Source organism: Metopolophium dirhodum, chromosome 4 (assembly GCF_019925205.1).
Source record: "Metopolophium dirhodum isolate CAU chromosome 4, ASM1992520v1, whole genome shotgun sequence".
NCBI lineage: Eukaryota > Metazoa > Arthropoda > Insecta > Hemiptera > Aphididae > Metopolophium > Metopolophium dirhodum.
Window position 1 is genome coordinate 12,329,859 of NC_083563.1, and position 25,848 is coordinate 12,355,706.

The 25,848-nt window shown below is 28.2% G+C and overlaps 1 protein-coding gene across 1 annotated transcript in view; it reads right to left on the reverse strand.

Moving 5' to 3' along the window:
• Window positions 1-25,848, reverse strand: part of LOC132942987 (lachesin-like) — a 167,806-nt gene that overhangs the window by 27,310 nt on the left and 114,648 nt on the right. Inside the window, exon 4 of the mRNA XM_061011731.1 lies at window positions 21,237-21,395. Coding sequence (XP_060867714.1) covers window positions 21,237-21,395 — 159 coding nt within the window. The remainder of the gene's footprint in view (window positions 1-21,236; window positions 21,396-25,848) is intronic.

A 25,848-nucleotide genomic window follows, 5' to 3' on the forward strand; every position in this document is an offset into this window, starting at 1 on the left:
AGGAATCAAAACGTAGAGAGAAAGTGCTGTTTTTGGAAATATAAAATGAATAAAATATTATATAATTTAATCATCGCTTTATTTTTTTTTTATTGATCTTATTGTAGCTTTGGCGATATGGGCTATTAGCTTCCGCATTGTTACATTTGTACATTTAATTTGTTTTTGGGTGATAATTGGTTACAATTAAGGGGGGACTTTATGGCTTATGAATAAATGTTACTTAAATATATTTTTTTATTTTGGTTGTACTGAGGAATGACATGACTTTTTCAGGTTGACAGTCGGGACCAATTAGTTGCTTTATTATAGCTCATAATATATGTAATCTATAGATATATTATCTTTGAATTTGAAACTTGAAATTTAAAACCTTTTTTTTGATATTAATTTATTAACATATTAAATCGGATTATATAAATATTATGAAGCTATATGCTACCAATTTGTTAAAGAAATAAAGGTACGAAAATCCTATTCGTAAAACTGCCAATCCAATGTAGTCTCGTTGTAAAACTTTAGAACCCAATTCACGACCATTCTAGAACGTCTATTTTCTTTACGTGCAAAAGACACATATAAAGGGACAAATGTATTTTTATTTCCTAAAACATGTCTAGAATAATGTTTGTCCTTTCGTTTTTCATAAACATTTCTTAGAATTATCATAAGACTTGCCCCGTAGACTGTGGTGAATGACAACAGCGTATTAGACTAAAATATTGTTTTTAATGTTGATTATGCAAACTAAATACATATTATCTGTTATTTGTATTTTTATTTGAATAATTTCATGTAATTGTAAGTAAATTGTAAATTACTAAGTTTGTAGGCTGTCATGTTAATCATTATAACACCAGTTTCGAATTCACAATTTATTCATTACTTTTATTTTGTGTTTGTTATTTTATTTTTGTTATTATATCTTATCTATTATACACGTTTTTTAATCTATACAAATTTCAAAAAAATGTGATTAAACATAGAGTTTGTTTATCATTCTAATTGTTTTGATTACTTTTGTTAAGATAATGCAACCTTTATTAAAATATCTAGTTAGTTAGTTGAAATAACTAATGCACTATATTATTTATGTTACGTATAATGACTTTTATAACTACTAATTAGATATATTTGATAATATAATATAATATTTTTTTTACGTACAAGGCCATTACAAATGTCATTGGCCACGGTTTGTGTATCACATGAAACTAATATAAAAGTTTAAGTATATAGGTAATAAGGTACATATTACATAAAAGGTACAGTGGAAGACTTAAAAACTAGATAAAATGTACATTTCGTTTTTTTCCTATATTATATATACCTACCTAATATTAATTCGACCAGAGAGTAATATTTAAATTTTAAGTATAATATTTTAAACCTTGCATACAATTATACTAAATAAAAGTATCAATGCCTAACTAATATTATTAGTAAAGTGCCACGTTATTATCTTTTGAGCTCTTTCATTCTTTTTAGTTCCCCTTTTTTTTTATCCCTTTGGATCTTTCTACCTTATTATGCAACTTTTCACATCTCTTTCGTTCCCCATAAATCTTCGTGTTATTAAACTCATACGCCTTCACTTTTATTCTATCCAAACATACAAATCCCATATACTTTCCACTTATTTCGTTTCTGCTTTCAATTTTGTTTACAATACCTGTAGATATAATATAGGTCCCGTTTCAATCAAAGTCAAGATACAATTTAATGTTGAGTAATGTTTTTTTTTTGCTTCAAAACGTAAAAACCAAATGCCCGTACCAATTTAACACTATTTTTTCCTATGACTTGAAGTTGCTTTCCGAAGTCCAACGGGATTTACCAAGGTAACCATTTTCTTTTTTTTTCTGTACCTATATACAAATGAGTTTAAAACTAAAATGTTTTAGGGTCATCTGGTAAATGATGCAATATTGTTATAGGTACTCATTTGATTAATAAACCAACATAAACACTATAATAAACTGCTTACCCGTAGGCGAATTCAATTTTTATTCACTTCACTATGTTAAAACATTGTGATCTTATCTTGGCTAATCATAAAGATTTTTTGTAATATTTAGTTTGTTATATTAACACATCAATACCACCCCCTTATAATTAAAGCCAATGGCACTGAACAATGAAGTATCTATACGGCTGTACTTACCCAATAAAAAAAAAACTTCCCCTTAAAAGTTAAAACCTCGGTCACTATAGGTACATTCACTACGTTGCTGATTATACTATAGGCACAATGCTCTGCTGTTTAATTTTTCGTTACTACTGTTGTGAAGTTTAATCAGTTTAATAATATTTCCATACACACTATCAATCCTCTTAATGTAATTGTATGTTACATTTGCCATACGAAATACAATAATAATATATTATTATAGATAATATTATACAGATTTTTCCCCACCACCATGTCATGCTTTTCAGACGTTACGAACAAAATATGACCAATTTTTATTTATACACTATCTAATGCGGTAACCGCAATATCGGTATAATAGTTCATATATTTCCTTTCCGTTGTTGAAAGCCGTTTACTTTCGACTTAATCAGCTCTACCGTTATTTAGCTGACTTGGAAACTTTAACACATCGAGAAACTATTTTCTAGTTTATCTATTGTATTGGCTAATTGTTTATCGTTGGATTCATTGATGTACAGCGTAATTCATTATAATAACCAAATAAATTTAGGTATTATAATGTGCAGTAAAAACGGATATAATTTAAGTGTTAATATATCAATAGGTACATTTATTTTGTAATAGATGTGTAATGTGGAAATAAATATAAATTATTTTAAATTTGTATCATTTTTACAAAATTATTTGAACATTTTAAACTTCTTTTAATAGATAAATTAAAAATTAGCACTAAAAAACGCATTGTATCAATTATCTAATGTACATTTGAATTAAATATTAATAAACTGTTTAAAAATGAGTTCATGAAAAATATATAAACCGAAAACCATACGGTTATAAATAAATAAAAGTCATGACTTGAATTCAATATTATAAAATACTGTAGATATCGTAAAACTAGAATTAAATCACTATCGTATTGGTAGGTATTGATAATTACGTTTTTTAAGTGGATTTGTTATTAATGGTACAATTTTTCGTTTGAATTTAATGTATGTTGTTGACAGTTTTACAATGTGTATTTAATAGTTTTCAATATTTTTCTATATAATATTATTATAGTTTAAAATATTCATGACCTAAAAATGAATATTTTTTAATTTCGTTATCGTTATAACGGTCTAGTGAAATCAGTTGTAGAATATTATTTGGTAATATGAAATGCTGCAGCACGTTGACTAAAATGGGACTTTAGAACAAGTTATTAAATGAGGTTTAGAAGAGAAAGCCTTTGGGAACGGTAGATGATTTAATTTTAGATGGGATAGCACGGTCTCTAAATTCATATTCTTTAGTAGGTATTTAGTATGAAGCCAGGAAAGGTTTAGATGTATATATTTTGTTTGTACAATATTTAATTACTTTATTGTGTGTCTTTCTAGATTCACACGAAACGTCCTTAAATATTACATTCGCTTAAGAATATTATGTTTTAACACCGCCGCGCGTCGTGACGTTTTACATATAATTATACGAATAAAAATATATTCAATTAAATCGTGAAAATTAGGTTTAGAGTTATTTGTAGTGACTAATAAGAAATAAGATTACCTTTTTTAATGCAGGTGTGCCCTATGTGCACAATCGAAAAGAAAATTGCCATACATTTATCTGTTAATTATAAGTGTTTACTTCAATTTTAATCCTAATAAGTAATTTCGTATGTAACTTTGTTATGCAGCTAAGTACAAATGCGTGTAATATAAAATTTAATTTATTCTTATTGCGGCCTTTTGGCGTATAGGTGTTTTAACTATGCCAATAGTAAATTATTTATTTTCTAAAAGTTGGTAAATATTTTGGCATACAATTGATCATTATTATCTAGATTAACATGGTAATAATGATAATAATAGAGCATGTATTTTATTAAGCATTCAAATGCATAAATTATTTAAATTTTTTTTAAATGTTACCTACTTATTCACAATAATTTTTGATCCGTATCTGTCATTTTAAATCGGTCTACATAACATAATTTATTATGTCTGTTTTAAACTATAAACAAACTTGACTACGCACCTATATTATATAATCCAAAAATCATTATGGAATACACTCAATATTGGTTTAAACTTCATTTTGCTGGACTGGAAATTATAATCCCAGAGGAGATCATATTATTCTATAGCGAATTTGCGTGGGATCATGAAAGAGATTAAAACATATGATTTAAAATCAAAACCAAACTCACATAAATCTCAACTAAATATACATTTATACCTACGTATACAAAACATGTTGTTAGGCCACTATATAAACACTGTTTATTTATTGTAATAACTGTTATTAAATGTCATAATACACGTCATTCAGTACGATGGTAATGTTTAAATGTAGACAATACGTATAGGTACACTACGTTGCTGAATACAGTGTTCAGTATATTGTAATGGTTTTGCAGCTTAGGGGTACGTATCTTTATACCGATTATGGTCAATCAAAATTATATAATATACGTATAGTATTTTAATTTATAAGCCCAAGTTCTTTTGGACAATATAATGTTGGTTTGAATAAAATCGCCCATAATATTTAAATCCAATTTTCAAATAAACATAATTATAAGACAGTTATTATAATATACATATTTTGGAAACAGTTGCAGCTCACTAAAAAAAAATCGTTTTAATTTAATTCATCTCATTTCTGTAAAGGTTAAATTTGTTAGTAAAAAATATAAGTCTTAAATACAACAAATTGATTTTATTGTTGGTATTGCATTGTTACATATTTCAATATTTGATATTCAATATTAACAATTTGTCCATGCATTTATATAACAATAAATACTAATGTCTCAAAGATAATTTTTATTTGTTAAGGTTGAATGATATAAGTTTATCTTATAAATAATAGATAAGGTTCTTAGAAGTTAAATAATTTTGTATAAAAACGATAACATTTCGTTGTAAAATAAAAGTTTCAATTTAATTTTTAATTTAAATAAATATACATAAGATATTATAACTATTATGACGATACCTATATATTTTACAATTATATGTATAACTGTCAAACTGTTTAAACTAATATAAAATATTAATATCATTATAAACGTTTGTAGCTATATATATAATTTTAAAAAAGTCTTTAATATAATAACAATGTTTATACAAATAAATTATAAAACTAATTTATTTCATACACTACCTTTCAAATACTCCTCGTAACGATTAAAAATGCATGATTTGTAATGGGTGTACTTAAAAAGAGATTTTTTATTAGAAAGTAATCTTGATGATAAATTTAAATACTGTTTTTATTTAACAGCTGCTAATAATTATAATAAGTAAATATAATGTTCAATTTTAAGATAAACAAAGCACTTTCTTTTTTTTCGTAATAGCTTTAACAGATTTTAAACCCGTATTTTATAGAATTATTTTTATATTTCACCAATTAAAATAATTACATTTTTTTAATAGTATTATAATATAAACATAATTCATAATTTATGCACTCTTGCACAATTTTTTTTTTTATGAAAAGTATCAAGTACATGTTTGTTACATCATGGCATAAATAATAAATGTAATCATTATTTCGAACACCTTACATTTTTTGAATAAATATTAAATTGTCAAAATACTTATCACAGATTTTCAAATTATATACAATAGATTTTCTTCCACAAGAATATTGACTTAAGAATTATCGTTTGATTTATGTTATCCTATAATTCATTCAATTTAACAATATTGAGTAATATTAGTAGGTACAAAGATGAATTATTTAATATAATATTTTATGTTAAAAATTGGATAGGTAGTTAGTTATTTGTTTTTTTTTTTTGAGGAAATTTAAAGTAATTTATCATTAATAATAAAAAGGTGGGAAAGTGGATGTCGCTCTGCTGTACTGTAGGTTACAAGTGGGTCACTGTATAATGGATGGTATTAAATTTGAATTCAATGATATATCATTGTATAAGAAAAACGATTCTGAGTGGAGACGATATGTCAGTCTAGGTATAAGACATATTATACACTTATCTATGGTATTAAAAAAAAAATTGACCTATAATAAATTCCAAATTAATCATATCACAATATCCATTAGGTACATATAACGCGTTATACATCAACAACAAACCGTGATACTATCATCATAACATATCGATGAAAATATTACAAATTAGAAGTTTCAAGTGCCCACGAATAATATTATACAATCACAACAAAATAACTAAAATAGTTATTCTAGGTTTTTATGTAATTTCGTCCAAATTTGAACTTAAAATGACTATACAAATAAACTGTGCTTGTGTATTTTTTAGATTTTTTGGTAACCGAATTATCTATTTACATGGAATCTTGTTTTAAATTTTCAATCCTTAGCTATAAAAACTGAACATTTTATAATTTATTAATTACAATGGTTGATAATTTTCGAGATTTTGATAAATTCTGTCCAAATTTGATCTTTAAATGCTTATAAAAAAAAACTGTGCCTATGTATTTTCAATATTTTTCAACTGCTATTGTAAAAATATATCAGGAGTCTTGTATTAAATTTTTACACTTTTTGGCCCAACAGATAAAACTTTATTGATATTTATAGAAAAAAAAACTAAAAAAATTGAAAACTGAAAATGCCCGTAAACAGCTCAAAAAGTGTCAAAATATTTTCAAAATTGTATGGTGTATAGGAAATGCTAATATAAACATTCAGTGAAATTTTCATGTATCTACAGTTATTCGTTTTTGAATTACAAGAAAATAAGGAAATCGGTACATGAGAAATCGAGTGAATATCTAATGTTGTAAAAATATGAATTTAAAACGCTCATAAAAATTTAATTTGACTTTCTTGTAGAAATTTTTTTTTTGATAAAGTTAGACAAACTTATGAGGAATCTTGTATTAGATTTTAAAATCTTAGATTTAAAAAGAAAATTTTTTATGAATTTCTAACTCAAAATAATTTGCAAATTTTCGTGATTTTTCCGTATTTTTTCAAGATTTGAACTTTAAACGTGTATAAAAAAAAACTGTGACTAAGGATTTTTAATTTTTTTCATCTGCCTTTGAAACAATAACCTAGGAGCCTTCTATTAAATTTTCAAGCTTTTTTACCCAACAAATAAAATTTTATTGATATTTATAGAAAAAAAATTTAAAAAAACTGAAAACTGACAATGTCCGTAAACAGTTCAAAAAAAGTCAAATTATTTTCAAAATTGTATTGTGTATAGAAAATGCAAATATAAACAACCAGTGAAAATTTCATGCATCTACGGTCATTTGTTTTAGAGTTACACCAATAACCAAAATCGATTTTGTTAAAAATCGATTTTGCGTAAAAATTCCCGTTTTTCCTTAATTTTTCTTTTGTTTTTCACATCGCTTTTGAAAACTACTGGGAAATTAAAATTTTGACCTCCCCAATGCACCAACGATATTCACTTTCCCATCGAACAAGATACTGAAGTCGAAAATCGAAGCATTATTTCGACTACTTATCGTGTACACAGACACAAAAATAAAAAAATAAAAAAAAAAAAAAATAAAAAAAAAAACACACATCATTGTAAAATCAATACATTCATCGTTTCACTCAGAATCTAAAATGAAAAAAAAAAAATTTAAACAAAAACCTAATGAGACGTAGAGAGGAAGAAAGTTTTCATTCAACGCTATTTTTGCCCGTCAGCTTGTGTTTGAAATATTTAACTACACTCATTTTTTGATACGTAAGGTCTCGGACTAAGTTTCCGTCATGGCTAATTGGATAGCAATTAGCGCATGCACTTGACTTCGAAACGAAAACGGGGAAAATACCACTTGAGAAAAAAAAACAGTTAACGCGTATTATATAAGTTGATAATAATATATACACCTCAGTTCATCCAACGACAACCATGACGACGTCCCGTGTGCAGCATATATTATTATGATCGTGATGTTTTTAGCGTGCTAATAATATTTTGAAGTACATATTACTGTTTGCGTTTTTGTTGTTGACAGACACCATAACTACTCTACAACAGTGATGTTATTATAATGCAAAGCATGGGTAGTGAACTCAAAAATTGTCCGAGACAAGCGTTTTATACAACACCCATCCAATCATGACCTACCCCGCAGGCATCCGCCAATATTGCTAACCGTGTCGTATGTATGTATCTGTTTTAAAAACTGCTATAAACGTTTACGCCGAAATAAAATAGCAACACGTCATATTATAGTCTTCGCTCACTGCAACTCGTGATTTAGCCATATTTTCAAATACCTCTATGGTTGTGCAATACTCACGCATTTAACCGTGACCAACGGTTATACCAATATCGGTATCGACGTGAAGTTCGTATTCGCTGAGTACTTACCGTGCCTATCCTAAGTATAATACTGTGCGCCATCGATAACGCCTTCCTCTACGCATACTACACGTAGTTAAATCGACTTAATTGCGTTCCCTTATACTTCTGTTGGTTTAACCATGGAATTTTATCGATAACACACAATGCTTCAACGGGCTGAATAATAAAGGTACTAATTGTATAATTATACACTAGCATAGTATTATTATGTGTTACACGTATATTATACTGCAGTACCTTGAATTTTCCAGCGGTATCGATTTTAGTGAGCAGAGCGGAGCCATAAAATGTTATTATGATTTGTCGTTGGTAACCCGCCATTATTAATATTATTGCGGTAGAGAGAGGTAAGAAATAACATAACAATGCTATTGTTTTTGTTAAGACGAAATTATGACTAAGACATAAATTACTGATATGAATTAATTCGATAAACGACTAAACGTATTTGTCACACACAAATAACAAATAATTGTAGGTACAGTAATTTAATATTATAATAATGATACGTATATAATTTATACTTCTGAGTTTAAAATGCACATACATTAAAAACCAAAGTGTGGTGGCTTTCGTTTAGAATTCAATAAGAGTAAAGTTGTTACTTGTTATACCTACTCTCAATAATATTATGACGTTTTCAATCAATTTTATTATCCGGCGTGGCGTATAGGCAATTTCGGTACACCGGCGTGTAGGAGGCTTAAAATATAACGTAACAACGGAATGACTATTTTTAGTATTTAATATTGTTAGAATAAAAACATAATTTTTACATTGAACTATATGCCCCAAGAAAATTATAATGAAATAAAGAATGGCGTACTGATTTGTAATACGATCACATAGGTATATTATACGAGTGTAATACATAACATAATATATTACATAATATTAATGAAGTTGGAGAGGGTTGACCTTTTCCATTGAATATATTCGATGCAGTGGCATAGCCAGGGGGGTTGGGTGTTTAAACCTCCACTCCCCCCATTGATATTTCCCCCCTGATACATTTGATATTTATATACGAAAACTGTAAAAACTTGATTTGATTTATACTTAACCTCCCCCCCCCCATTTCATAATCATGGCCCCGCCACTAATTCAATGGGCGATGTTATTAAAGCCAATTCAAACCGATTTGCACCTTAATAATGGCTGACTAGATAATACCTACCTACTTAAAATAATAAATTTTTTATTCTGTGCAAATATTTGGGCTATTGTAAAAGTTAATTTTTTATTAAATATTTCATATTCTTAAAAAAAACTCCAGTACATTTTGAAAACTTGGACAATTTTAAAAATAAAAATAGGGTCTTAACACCATTTGTATTGAAATATAAAAAAAAAAAACGATTCCCACAATAACTTTTAAAAGAGGCTAGATAATCTTTCTACAAATTTAAATTCGATTATATCATATACTTTGGTAAGACTTTTAGGTACTAAATCACGAAATGAATACGCTGCTTCCAACCCTCGTAATGGGTCAATTTGTTAAATAAAATATGTCAAGATTTTTCTCTTCAAAACAACTATGTCAGTAATATATGGAACGAACTTATAATGAAATGTGTATATTTTGTTCTTTATGTCAGTGCTATATAAAAAATGTATGTATTGTGTTGGAAAACGATTCGATTACATAATTGATTTAATGGTTTAAAAATAATTGTAAGGCAAAAATAATTCTCAATTTAAAATTAATTTACTGGTTTGGTGTGAAAATACCGATACAAATTGTATTTAAATGACAAAAGAATTGCGGCGTGCTAACAATAATGTTGAATCTATCCAATAAAATGGAATACGTTAAAATCGACAGTTCTAATTTATTAAACGGTAGACACTTTTAAACAAAACAGTGGGTGATAATATACAATACCACCAGCTATTACGTGAATTATACATACTAAATGTCAATGATAGTCGTGCATACCAATAAAAGGTAGTTGATAATCAATATATATATATATATCAATATAACAAAAGAATTCATCTGATTAAATTGTTTGTGAATACACAATCCGTGTTATGATAGTCATGCACATACAACGGACACACGTTATATTAATATGTATTATTAAATATTATTTACATTTGCGTATATTTTTTACGCAGTGTGTTGACTTTTAAAATTCGTATAAGCTGAAATGTCTGTGTTAGAATCCGTACCGAAATTCAGTAGACAACTTCCAGTTGTTTTTTTTTAACAACCGTCGTGACATCCAACAGACCGTTATCGCATTTTCATTTTTATTTATTTCTTTTCCTGTTATAAAAAAAATATTTGCTTAAAAACTCCATAATCGCTATGAAACGTCGAATGTAACGTGTTAGTAGCTTGTAATAGGGATCGAGCAGCCGTAAACAATTACTACTACGAAGCAATTTACAGGTGAGAACGTCTATACGAAAGAGATGTCGGGAATATTAGAGATAATTGTACGTGTTCGAGAGAATTAATAATAATTGGTTTCCGAGAAGGTATTACACGCGCTCACATTTTATCTACGTCAGTTCGAACTTTGATAGATCGTTATTACTTGTAACACCCCCTCATTTAGTAAATTAATGAATTCTCCACAATAAATAAAATAATTATAATCATATGTCATATTATGCCTATCAAAATAGATAATTTTATTGTCATCAAAAGTGTACACTAACATATTATTATACTTACATACATACATACATATTATATGCATTATGTATTATTCATTAATAATATTTATTATTTGCTATCTTATATTACGTAATTTTCGAAATGTGGTATGATGATGAGATAAACTTAAAACCTCTATAAAATTATAATTATTTTAATATTTTTCAACATGTTTGTCAAACAAATTAACTGACAAAACTTATATACTAGTTTAAAGTCAAATAATTCACGAAAGTTAATTAATTTGAACGTTATTGACACGTCTATTATAATATCAGTTAAACAGTAAATCGTGTTTTTATGAACTATCATGTACTAAAACTACTGGTATCAACTTATAAACAAATTTCACTAATTAAACGGAGCGAACTAAAATTTAATTGGCAGAAATTATTTACCAGAGAATCAGTGGGGCAGAAAGAAAATTAACATATTAGGTCGGTATTTAAGTACATTTCAGAAGGATGAGTAGTCCTAGAAGTAAGGTAAATTACGTGTCTTTTCAACATGTATAATATTGCAGAATATATTATTTTTCATAGAATTAAATAACCGTCATTGAAATTACTAACTGGCACAAACAAACAAAATATATATACGATATGGATATAAAATTAATATATTGTATCAATAAATCAATTAAATATTATATTATAATTTTATTGTTATACTATAAGTGATTAAAAATTATTGCGTAGGTTAATTTTTTATTCATCATTTTCTATATCGAAGTACAATCAATAAAAATATTGTTAACATAGTTTCTGTACGAATTGGTAAAAATGTACTTTACAGTTCAATTACAATGTATATAAATAAAAAACTGATCTCAAAATTATATTACCTGTACGTCATAACTATCGGATTATTCTCTATAGTTTAAAAAATATCCCAAAAAATCTAGAAATAGTTCGAATGTATAGGAATAATAATATTAAAAACGTTTAATATAGTTAACTACTAAATTATTTTCAAAAACTAAAACGATTTAATATATAATCATATACAATAATCTGGCTTTAGGTTAAAATCTAAACTTAAAGTTAATATTGCGGTAACCAATTCGTTGTTTAAAATTGTCTCATACGTTATTACTTGAGGTAATATTTAATTAGGCTACTAAAAATATGAGGGTGATATTATTTTACAATTTATTATTTAATAAGGAATCCACATTTATTATAGTTAGTTTGTTATATTGTATGGATTAATTTATATTTCAATACTTGATTTAAAGCTCTCTTCAAAATAATTGAGTTACGTTTGCACGTACAATATGAAAATATGATTTGTGTGTATGATGACGTTTAGAATTTGGTATAAAATACTGCTCAAAAATAACAGACGGACGTATACGGTGGTGATTACGTGCCACTTTCACGGACAAATGGACATATTATATAAAAAAAAAATCAAAATTTCAACATCCTACTCGTCACGTTTTGTAAACGGGCTTTATCAAACCCTGATATTTTATTTCTGCTTTGGTAGCGGAAAAGGGTAATTGATGTTTGACGCTCACTTTGGGTCATTCTGTTAAATCCCCAATGGATCTGCTGTGTACAATCCATAATAAAACAGGTCAAATGTTATATACTTTTGAAAAGAACAACGTCTTGTGATAATGGTTCAAAAAAGGTGACGTCAAACATATTATATTAGTTCTTAGGTGTACGAGTTATATTGCTTTTGAACTTATGGTATTTAAATACACACCTAACAAAAGTTTAGAGAAATATTAAGGTATGAGTCTGTGTGTAATTTTGTTTTTTTGAGAGTTACAACAAACAATTTGCACATTTGAAGATTGAAACAATAGAGATAAGTGAATGCGCCTAACTGTCAACATTTCAGAGCGGAGCAAGAAAGACTGGAGAGATACTATAGAAGGACTAGGCCAGGCTCAAAAAAGTAGTGAAGCATGGAGACTGCTGAAAAATCAGAATGGAGAGAATAAACCTAAACTTGCACACACTAATGTATCTGCAAATGAGATATTCCATAAGCTAATCATGAACGGTAAAACAAAAAGAACAGAGAAGACTTCAAAAGACTAAAAATAATAGATGAAAACAATATGTTCGCAACCCCAATCAAAACATTGGAGATTAATACGGAAATACGAGAACTTAAAAACAAAAAAATCAACCAAATCTGACAAAATCCAGACATGTGCCTTCCACCTACAAAATCAAAATGCGAAAATAAAGCTTAGGATCCTATGGGAAAGCGTACATCTATAATATTGTGACCATCCCATGTATGTTGGAGTACACTTAGATCGCAGCCTAACGTATAAAATACACTGCGAACAGACGAAATCCAAAGTAGCTGCAAATAAATAACTTAATGTGAAAGCTTGTAGGAAGTAATGCGACTGCAGAGAATTACAGAACGACCGACATGTGCTAAAATGTACGAAGCGCCACACAGTTAACAAAATAGAAAGAATCAGTATGATAAATTGTTATATTGAGAAATCGTGACAGAGATATGCATATAAGTTTTGAAAGCCACACGAAAAAAAAAGAAAATGTAATCTATGCACAATAATAATATGGGATGATTGAAGTTAATTTGATATATAACGTGAAATTACTCGATGAAAGTAGCCACCCAGTAGTAACACTTCCATTGGCTATTATTGGTTCCTTTGTTTTTATTTTTTATTAGTTAAATAAATCTACATCATTTTTGCTTCTTGCGTTTTGGAGGATTTCCAGGAATTACATTAGTTGATAAGTTATGGATTAGGGGATTAGTATTTAGTGTGATAGCTAAGGTATATTATGTTAAACCTCTTACATCCTTTTTTTACTTCTTCCTGAAGAGTTTTAAGATATTTATTAGAGTGAAGGGTGTGAATCAAAATGTGTGGTCTGGAGTGTTTTTGTTCCTAGGTTAATATTTTGAAATAATTTTTTACAGATTGGAGATTTAGAATTTCTATATATTTTGAGGCCATAAATCTATATTTTATTTATTAAGGATCTGTACATGAGTAGTTTAATGTTGAAGTTAGTGTTTTTATTATAAATGAGTAGGTTAGAAAATACTAAATAGCATTAAGTTTAGATTTAAATAATTCAGTTTTCTCATGGTTATATAAAGAGACATTTCCATTAGCTTTTCATATTGAGGTAATGTGTTTTTTTTTTATTGAGGTACTTGATTCATTGACTACCAAATACTTATGACCAACGCCAGACTGAGCAGAACTGTCTGAATGGTTAGTTTTATGTAATTTGTAACCTGGATTGTGTAATGTATATTATTATGTCAGTACCTAGGTATAAGATAAAATTAATTTATGTTATATTAATAACTAAACAAACTTAGCAGGTACAGAGTGTGTGTTCAATGTAGAATGTCAATCTTTATTACAATTATTGCGATACTGTTTCTTTTTTTTTTAAATTTTAACTCAGTTTGGGCTAATTTTATTGTTTTAATATTTATTTATATAATAGACTTAATTAGACCTTTGTTTTTCTTATATTTGATTTCTTTAACAGACTCAAGCATATTTGTAAATTTGAATACATTAAGGTTTTTTACCTCTAAGTACAGTTTAACAAAAATCTTACCTTTATCAAACTTTGTAATAATATTTTAGGACCGTCAGTGTATTTTAACATGACGTTACCACAAGTCTCGGGGCAACCATTCTCGGAATCACTACCGTTTTCCAGGCGACCAGTCATCTTCAAACCTTAATACGCGACACGTATCTTCTATACACCCGCTGTCCACCCACCGATCCAACGATACAATATGTATTATATTTATCACAACCACGCACTTTCCGTTGTGAACGCAGCTGGTTTTTTGGCTCGAACTCGTCACCGATTGCGTTAGCCGTGCGTCTGTTACCCGCACTTATCCAGAAGCAGTTTTTATGTGCATTTTTTTTTAACGACAACAGTTTTCTTCCACAACTCGCGAGACTAAATGCTTAAGACGGTGCGATAACGATTTCAAGCGTGTAAATAGCAGAAAAGTACAAGACACAATGGCGATAATGTAATATAATAACAATTCGTTTACAGTGCGCAGTTAATACAACAATAATAATTGTACAGATTCCAGTATACGTAGTAATACGAGTTTCAGTACATTAATTATTTAGGAGGTGTCCATTTTATCGACTGTAAGTTTTAGTACATCTTATAACTGCAAAAATTTCGTATTGTGTACGGACGATAATCTTAATGTTAAGTTATATAAATATATTAACAAATTTCAATAATTTCAATTATTATACAAATTATATTTCTTTTTTTATAACATGGTGTATTAAGAAACAAACTGTTACTTAAACACCGGAAGTTAACCAATTTCATGAGATATTAAGTTTATTTTTTAACTGTGAAAAATGTTTTTATACCTATATAATATCTCCAAATAAAATTTCTAAAATAACCATTTTGTTAATTTGCATATACACGTACTGTTAAGTTTAAATTGTCAAATGATACCTACAATATTTTTTATTTGAAAAAGTAACTCATACACATATCATTCTTGGAGCACAACAGCCCACATCCTATATTCATGAATCACAAACTTCATAAGTCCCACAATGTGAAAATTATTAGATTTATTTTTGTACACCATGATATGTTTTAAGTGACTGTCAATGCCCATCAAATTAACGCACTTGAGACTAAGGTATCCATGTGACTCATCAGCCAAATGTTTTCGGAAACGTTTACACTATAAATTACAAAACCTGTAACTTAAAAAATGTTCTCATTGCATTTTAAAAACAAAGTTAGTTCAACGTTAAAATAATTCCTTGTATATTCTAGTCTAAATTCTTTCGTAAATGATACGACATCACCACACTATGCCCGAGAAAATCGTTTCACAGACGTTTCAGAAATGTGAATTTATCTTAGCTTATAAGAGTAAGTCACGCTAACTCTTTCTCACTCGTCAATCTTCTGAATTCCTTTTGGTTTTTTCAAATTATAATTTATTGAATTTATTTCTTAAATATTTAATTTATAATATGAATTTTAACGTCTACTCTGAAGTGTTTGTAAAAAAATATTTAATTTATGATTATTCTACTTGTATAATATATTTGTTTAATCATGCGTTATTAGTATTATTCATAATAAAACCTTTTTATATTCTATATATTTATAAATTATTATTTATTATATTATATACTTAGATAATTGTCAATATTTCTAATGTATGCTTTATACACCGTTATTATTCAGTACATAAATATGGTACCTATATCCTCAATTGTTTTATTAATGTATTTATAATCATTGGGAATAAAACAATGTGGTTTGAAAATTATAAAAATTGTTGTTTTGAAATATTTAATGATTACCTTTAATATTATATAATTATAATATAACCTTTTATTAAGATAAAGTAATGATATTAAACATTGTTTACTGTTTAGAAAATATTGCGCTTGAATGAAAAACGTCGAAAATAGCACAGCTTTCAGAGTTCATTGTACAAAAATTACTTAAATGTCACTATATTAATTTGAAAATAATTAAATAAGTTGAAGACATTTGAGTAAGGAGTAAAGTATTCAAAGAAGCTAATAAATTGTATTCAAGTACTATTTTATAATTATAACAGACCGTAAATGTTTTATACATTTTACTATAAAACAAATATGTCGTGTTAAATCAAAACATCAAGCTAGTTGCATAAATTAAGATATTATAGCATTAAAACAAGTAGAAATAATATACATAGCTGATGAATTGAAACCTATTAAATATTTTAGGTTATTATTTTAATAATATTTTTTTTTCAATAAAATTCGGCCAGATTTTTGATACAATATATTATACAATTAACAATTTACAATATTTCACGAGATAAAAAGTATTTACCGTAAATTATAGGTTAGGTACCCAACAGAAAAAATATACATACTTACATAATATTTTAAAACTCATAACATTTTGTTTAATGTCTAAATCTGAATCTTATGAATATTAAGGGGATTCCATACCGTGATTTTCTGTTTTTGTCTAACACACGCGCGACATAGGATTTTTGACGGATTCTTTGCCAAACATATCAATTGATCTAATGAAGTGATGAGAATTCTGAAAAAAGATTTGAATTCGTTGTCAAATCAACTTGAAATCGACTTTCTCACAATTTTGATTGTTTGATTTTAGCTTCTCCAAAAATTGAAATACAAAAATGTTTAAATACTCTTTTTTAATATGACGTTTTCTGGAATTTGGGGGATAATATCAAAAATGTGGGAAAGTCGATTTCAAGTAGACTTGACGACGAATTCAAATCTGTTTTCAGAATTCTTATCGCTTCAATAGATCAATTGATATGTTTGGCAAAGAATCCGTCAAAAATCCTATGTCGCGCGTGTGTTAGACAAAAACAGAAAATCACGGTATCGAATCCCCTTAATGTAATAATATCTTATATCAAAGCTAGATATATAATTCGAATAGTATATATAATATTATAATTCAAAAATCCTAAACTGGAAGATAAACTAGATATAGTTATATTTATTTATTATACGGGAAAACCAATAAATATATAAATGTTAAGTATTTTCGCGTTTGATTCAAACGCAAAATAATAGTATAGACGAAAATAAACGTATTGTTAATCTGTATTTTGATATTTTAGTTTTAAGAGCAAAACTGTCTATGAAATGGAAAGTTCTCACACGAAAGTCGAATAAATTCGGTCACAATGAATAAAGAGATTTGGATACAAACCAAATCGTTTAACATTCGCTGTCCCGTTTAGGCGTTTCAGACCGTATATTGCATGCAGCCGTTACATAATATTATTATGTATACCATATTATACGATTCTAATCATGTACGACCTTTATAAAAAAATATATTAAAATATATTGAAATATTATTAGGTGTACATTATGCACGGTGTGCCTATATTGTGATTCCATCAAACGCCACTCCTCGCGAAACGACTTAAATATTTATCAACGCGACACCGAACAACCGGCTAGCGTTCGCAATGGCATTCACTCTGTAAGCACAACGCTAAAAATGTAATACGCTCAAAGTTCCATTAATCTCGTGTAAGTCTACGGTGGCATTGCCGATAAATCTACGTCACGCGCTGATTTGTTCTACAAATTAAATAATAATAATAACGGTGATGATGAAAAAAAACAACAAATAGTTCGTGACCTGCGACATTGCGGTAAAAGGATGACTGTTGAACAATATTTCTATTACCCACCTGCCTATACCTATACGTAATATATAGGTGACGTATTTTATACTTAAACGATATATTTTATAAAATTTTAAATTTAAATTTTTATACCGTGCATTCTTTATGCACGCGTATAAATATATATATATATAGGAAAGTTGTAAAAATATCGACCGGCGGAGTCCGTTTTGTTATATTATGAAAAAAAATAAAAATAATAATAATAATAATAATAAATAATTCGTCGCAAGAACCATAAAAATGGTATCGTTTTATAGTATTTAAATTGTATATAGTATACAGATACACAAAGATGTAGTTAGGTAATCGAATAACTTTGAACTTTTTTCCGGATAGTTTTCTATGTATCATATTATATTCGGTATCCATTCTTCCTGCACGCTACGGCGGCGGGATATCCAGAGGCCATAACTATATAATACGGCTATATAACTTTCGATGTCGTTATTTCGGTTATTAGTCAAAAGTCAAGACTAAAGAGTATTATTATTATTATTATTATCGTCATCATACGGTCTTGATATTGTTATGAAAATATGGCTATAAAGAAAGAACGCCGTATACATGCGTTTGAAACGTTAAAACAGCGCTCGTAACAAGCTCACCGTTATTACAACGGATGCAAAATCGCGCCAAGATGTATTTCCCATTGTCTCATTAAACTATATCACGAGAGGACTCGAAGAGCAGAGCATATTATAGTACCGTGCATGTTAAATAATGATCGGTTCAACTTAAGAAGACATTGTGTTACGAAAATCGATGGAGTAAATAATAACGTATATACATTAATTGACTAAACGTGTCGTATAATAATAATAATAATATTGTGTAATATGCTATTTTTCCAGCAGCAGTGGACAAAAACACAGTAGTAAATATTAGATAATATATAATAATATGTAGTTAGTCCAAATAACTTAAGTAAAAAGTAATTAATTTTTTTAACGAAACGCGTACCTATATTATATAAGTATATGGTATATTAAAGTTAAAATAGGGCTAGGAATTCGACTGTATAAAATAGTTGATTAAATTACTTTCTGAATAAAATAAGCCGAGGTTTATATTAGGTACGTATTTCACTATTTTTCAATAATATGTTTTCGAGCATAATACTATATTATATTGAAAACGATTTGTGTTTATGTGAATACGCCGTCGATATCAACAAAGCTCGGAATGGCTCTTAAATTTCGAGCGATTGTAACCGGCGTTCGAACAATCGTAAAACTACACGTTTTAATCTAAATATATTGTATTCATATTTTTACACACCACTGGTAATAAATTATTAAACGTATATTTGTCGTAAACGCTTTTATCTAATATATAGTCAAAAATTGTAGTTCATACATTTAGTAATTTTGAATAACAAAATACCTATCTAAGGCTTCCTCTTTAAATTCATCGAATTTTTCAAATGAACGACAGTGAATTCAAAATTATTTAACAAGTATGTCTATTATATACGTATTTTATACTTTGTGTTACGTAAATTATAATATGATATTATTATTTGATTTAAATGCGTATAAGTCCGAGTTCGAATTGGAATATAATTACCTTTTACTGTTGAAATATAATTATTACTGTTTATAACACATTTTGATGTTCGATATTACACTTACGTGATGGGAATGGTCTACTAAAATTGTCGCGTGAACCGGGTGCATATTATTTTATTATCAAATAATATAGCAATATATTATTTTGAGATCAAGTGTAGACAGTATGTATAGTGTATACATAATGGTTATTTGTCACGATTCACGTAGAATCATATTGTTATATATTAATATCTAACGATATTTTCCATATGGAAATATAACATATGTGACGACTGACAGGTGAGATTAATAAAATAAAACTCTCTTAAACGTAAGTGTATTAATACGCTGTAGAATACGTTTTTACTTTATCGTCAGTGAACACGATAGTACGAGACGTATTCTAATCATTTTACTAAGAAAACCTTTTCAAAATAAAAGTTATGCCCGTATGGGTACGATAAAGGAAGAATCTTAATATCACGTTGAACATAAAATAAAATTGTTATCTGATAACTATATTATACCTCCAGACCACCTTAATTATTTTTCTATTTATCTTCGAATATATATTTCGGGTAATAATATTATAGATATTAAATATTTCCAACTATCATCTGTAAAATATTTTATTCGTACATTTAATGCATATCTTAAAAATAATAGTTCTCTATTTCTTTAGCAAGTGGAAATCCTGTAGCAGACATGCTACCATGCTGTTTATTATTTCGTAAGTTACTAATCCCTGTATTATTTTCACAGTACCATCATCAGCTCTAATTTTGTGGTCACAACCTAAATGATTGTTAATCTGTTTTATTTGTACAATAGCATTGGTTTTGTAAAAACGAGCTAAGTATCGTATTGATATCCCGTGATGGATCCTATTCTAATACTCAAATGAAAATAGTCTGCAGAATATAATTAATTTATTATAAAAATTTTATTTTCCTAACTGAAATTTTTTTTTTTGATAATTATTGTTGTCCTGAGATATGATTTACTCCGGTCATTATTTTACCTTTTAATTTTTTTTCATTAAAAGTTTAGTTGTAAATAAAAATGAAAAAATTGTTATTCGGTAAAATTTTGAAGTTTTCAGGTTTCTAATGTTGTACTATTAGTAAACAGTAATATTTAAAAAAAAACATTTTTTTTATTAATTAACTCCTGAACTTTCTGAACTATTGATAAATTGAAAAATCATAATGTTTTCAATGTAATATTATATCTTTAACCACGACAATATTAATTTGATGATTTCTCGTGTTCTACTTTTATCGATTAATCATATTTATTATGACTTACCATCTGTGTTGGGGCTTAAGGAAATCGAAAGGCCACCTTCCTTTCTCCAAGTGATACTGGGAGTGGGAAATCCAGACGCAGCACATTGCATTGAGACATTACCTCCTTCCCTCACCGCCATATCGGTGCTGGTCGGATAGTCCAATATATCCGGAGGTACTGTAAATTAAAATAAATAATTATTTCCATGGTTTTATTCCAAGTAATATTTTATTTTCCCCTTTTTTTAAACTGTTGTGTTAATACTTATACAAAATGTTTTCTGAAAAAACGTTAAAACGTTAAAACTTTAAATCATGTTATAACATCAATATACAATACAAATTATTTGTATTTATTGATTAATTAACAAAAAAAAAAAGCTCGCTACGAGTTCATTATGAACTAGCTAAACGTCTAGACTCACAAGAGATTGTTGCTTGACCCTATATAATAATATATTACCTATTTGTGTTCTAGTTTTTAAAAATAATTTTAAATGAAAAAAAAAAACTTTTTAATGTTCCTTAAAATGTTAAACGATTAGTTTACATAATACACGAATATTTAATATTTTAAAAAGAAATTTAATTAAAATATTATGTTATGTGAAAACTATTATGAATAAGGGGTTTTCTGTTTCGATATTTATTATGACTTTATTACCATTAGAAATTACAAATTACACTGATACTAACGAGTTTTGTGTAATAGTAATGGATAATAGAAAAAAATTAATATCCTTTTCAGTTCTACAAAATAAAAACAAATATAGGTAACTGTAGGGATTCACTAATTTAAACTTATCGGACCCTCGTGGATAATTTTACAGCTCCGACTTTTGTACACGAAAGTGGTTTAAAGGAAACAAATTTCTATTCACTTTTTCATCATCTTTATAGATAATTTTTCAATTGTACGAATAAATAAAAATTTAGAAACAAATATTTTATATTTATGATAATTACGATACCTGTGTTTGATATTAATTTATATACCTACTATGAACGTATAACAGCTATTATAAAATGCGTTGCAGCCTAATATTATGATTATTGACTATACAAAATACATTTATACAAAAAAAGTAATGTAAATAATTTAAATGGTATCCATGTAAGTTGTAAATTGTTAGTGTCTTATGGAAAATGTATTTATGGTTAGTTAAATAAATAATGCGTTAAAGTTTGTCATTCAAGTATTGAAAATAATTATTGCGTTACTCCATGTGATACAACAATCGTTACCAGGTCTGTTTTGGAATATTAAAAAGACAAGTTCATGAGATAGAAATGTTTTAAAAAGTGGTAGTCACTGTAAAAAATGTATTTTATACGTATATACACACTGTAAGCCAATTGACAATACGTAGGTACATAAAATGTAGATGCGAAATTATAAGTGCACAGTCGTCGCGAAACTTGTTAGAGTCCTATTAAACGTGTATAAGAGATATGCATTTTTTATGAAAACCTAAAATATTAGTTACGAGTGCATCCATTATAATAAGAATGTACATTCTATTGTTATGAAAGTTTAATCCCCTTACAATATTGCGGGTACTTCGAACACTCCAAACTCAATTATAAAAAAACCAATTTTGTTTCTAAAAACCCGTATGTACACATTTTTAACTACCTAGTTGGTCATTATAAATTTTGATTGTAATTGTTGAAATCAAAATATTATACAAAATTTACAAAAATAGTTGAACGATTCATTATAAATAGCATACATTTATTTTAACAAATAATACACATTAAATGAAAAATCAAATCAGAACATTACATACGTACCAATAATTATAAATTTCTAATTATATATCAATTGTGAGGGAGGTAGGAGTGGCGATGTATACGATGATTATTTCTTCAAATGTGCAAAATTTTCAAAGTGAATTTCGTATTAAAAAATGATCTGTACTTTATTTGCATACACCACATAAGATACAACTATGCTATGTATGTCTTACTACATTTTATACCGATATGCAATTTATTACATCTAAAATTTTATTTAATACCGATATGCAATTTATAGCATCTCAAGGGAACCATTTCTGCTTAGGTAAATACTGACATACCTGCGATGCATTATATTGGTTTTACGTGTCGTTTATAAAACATAACTGTTTAATATAATAAATATCTACATAACTATTATTTATATTTTATTACAATGCGTTATGTGTATAAGGTGTAACGTGAAATTATAATAATGTACAGAGTCGTCAACAGTGACGACAAATCAAGTCACTGACGACCGGTTTTGGTATAGGAGTGCAAAGCAATTTGGCCCTCTGGAAATGTCACCAAATATTTGCCTATGCCTTCAACCACGGCTATGTAACGCTGTACAATATGTTATGAAATAGGTAAGCAAAAAAAACGGAACAACAATAGCCGGTGGTTTAACGACAACAGTTATTATAAATAATTAATAATCAATCGCGTTGTTCGCGTCGAGAATGACACAATCACGGAGGTCCTAAAAAATAAAAAATGTGTACTTATATGTATATATTATAAAAAAAAAACCATCGGCTGGCTGTCGAACATCCGGATTTGTATTGTTATCTCTTATGACAATATATTGCTGGAGCTCGGCAGTGACGGGTGGTTGTCGGTGTACATTATTATATTTTTCCAGATTGCAGAGTACCTATAGTGTTCTGGTACACACACACGGTGAGAATAAAAAAGTCAAAAACGTCCGTCTCGACGTGCAGTCATTTCGGTTGGCTCTTACACGGGAATCGATCGTTACTGGAGAATGTGTGTGTGTATGTTTGTTTTTTGTTCTTTATTTTTTGTCGTTTCCGTCGGACCGTGCTGACTGCGGTATAGATTTCGGACGTCGGATATGCGTGGGCACGCCACGCGTCCGGGATAAAAGTATAAAACTTACTATGGCTACGTCGACAGATATTTCGACGGACAAACGGTGGCGATATGATATCGGATTTGAATCGTCCCCGGGCGGACGCGGTCGGGATAAGGGATATCCATCCGGTTGCGACGACGGCGACGTGAAAAAGCTGGAAAAAAGGGTTATAGCGGTCGACGGCGTAAGAAAAAAATCAAAACAAAGTGTGTACATATATAACTATATATATATATATATATATGTGTGTGTATATACTATATATATTATATAAAAAAAAAAACAACAAAACTCAAACGCTGGCTGACGGTTTCGTCGGTCGGGTCGCGAAAAGTTTTTTTTTGCACATAATATGGCATTACACGACGTCCCGGCAGCAGGAACTGCAGCTGTGGAACACAATGATCTCTTTTTTGTGATCTAGCGTGTATGAATTTATATATTATTATATATACATACATAATACCCTCTCGTATCGCATCCTCGTCGTGGGCTTTACCTCGTATGAGTATACAATACGTATATATAGTCCGCGACGCCAGCGGTCGAATACCGTATAGTAGTCGTATTATTTGCTCTGTGATTTCTTTTCCACCCCCTCTCCACTCAGAGAAACCCACCGACGATTTTCGCGGATCCTATGAAATAACTTTTCCGTAAGCTATTTTATTATTTTACGATATCTTCGAGAACTAGATTGTAATATTATGTTAAATACTGAGTCCCCAGTAAATATAGAATACTTTTGGCCAGCCAGTTTTTGTGAGACAGTCTCAAGTAAATTTACTAGCCAGTAGCCGCATATCTATCTGGTGCTGACCCCATGGTTTATATAAGGTCCAACTGATTGTGTTTTTTTAGACATATGCGGAATATATTCAATATCAATCATTGTCCATAAATTTAATAAATAAGTGTTCGCAACGTTAGTTAGTTAACACGCACATAACAATTTATCGCCCATGTATAAAAACATAAAACCATGGTTAGTATAAAATATATTTTGTTTATATAATTTTTCGCTGCGTGGACGTATGTTAAATCGTGAATAATTACTCGAAATTAAACAGCCATGTTGATAGAAATGTATTCACAGATATATTATTAATTTTATATTTAAAAAGAGTGTTGAATTTACTCGTATATACTAATATATATGTAAAAATAAGTAATAATAAATTGAAATATATTTATGGTTTGTTGTACATTTTCAATTCTGAGCTATGTAAACTGCTTTTTTATTAAACGTAGGAAAACTTAAGGGGAATCTTATATAACAATTTCAAACCTTAGATAAACATAGAAACATTTTTATGAATATGTAAATAATTTGCCATTTTGATGAATTTTCTGAAAATCTTAACTTCAGAATCTCAAAAAAATTGTTATCGATTTACGCTCAACTATTTTTTTTAATGTCCACTAATAAAACCTTATGAGGAACGTTGTATTACATTTTCAAGTCTTTTGACCAATCAAAACATTTTTATCGACAATACTTTTAAAAAAAATAATAAAACGAATACCCTTGTTATAATTTATATTATTATTTTATTTTAGTTTTTTTTTTTGTACTCTTCGGTCCACAGCCAAATGGGTATACAACTATAATTCTGCTCCCCCTCTCCTGATGCTGATGAACATTTATATATCCACACTATGTTCTCTAAATTTGAGTAAAATTTTATACGATTAATACTATTCATTTAGTACCTATTCAATTTAAAATATTGTCCAAAACAAGTGTACT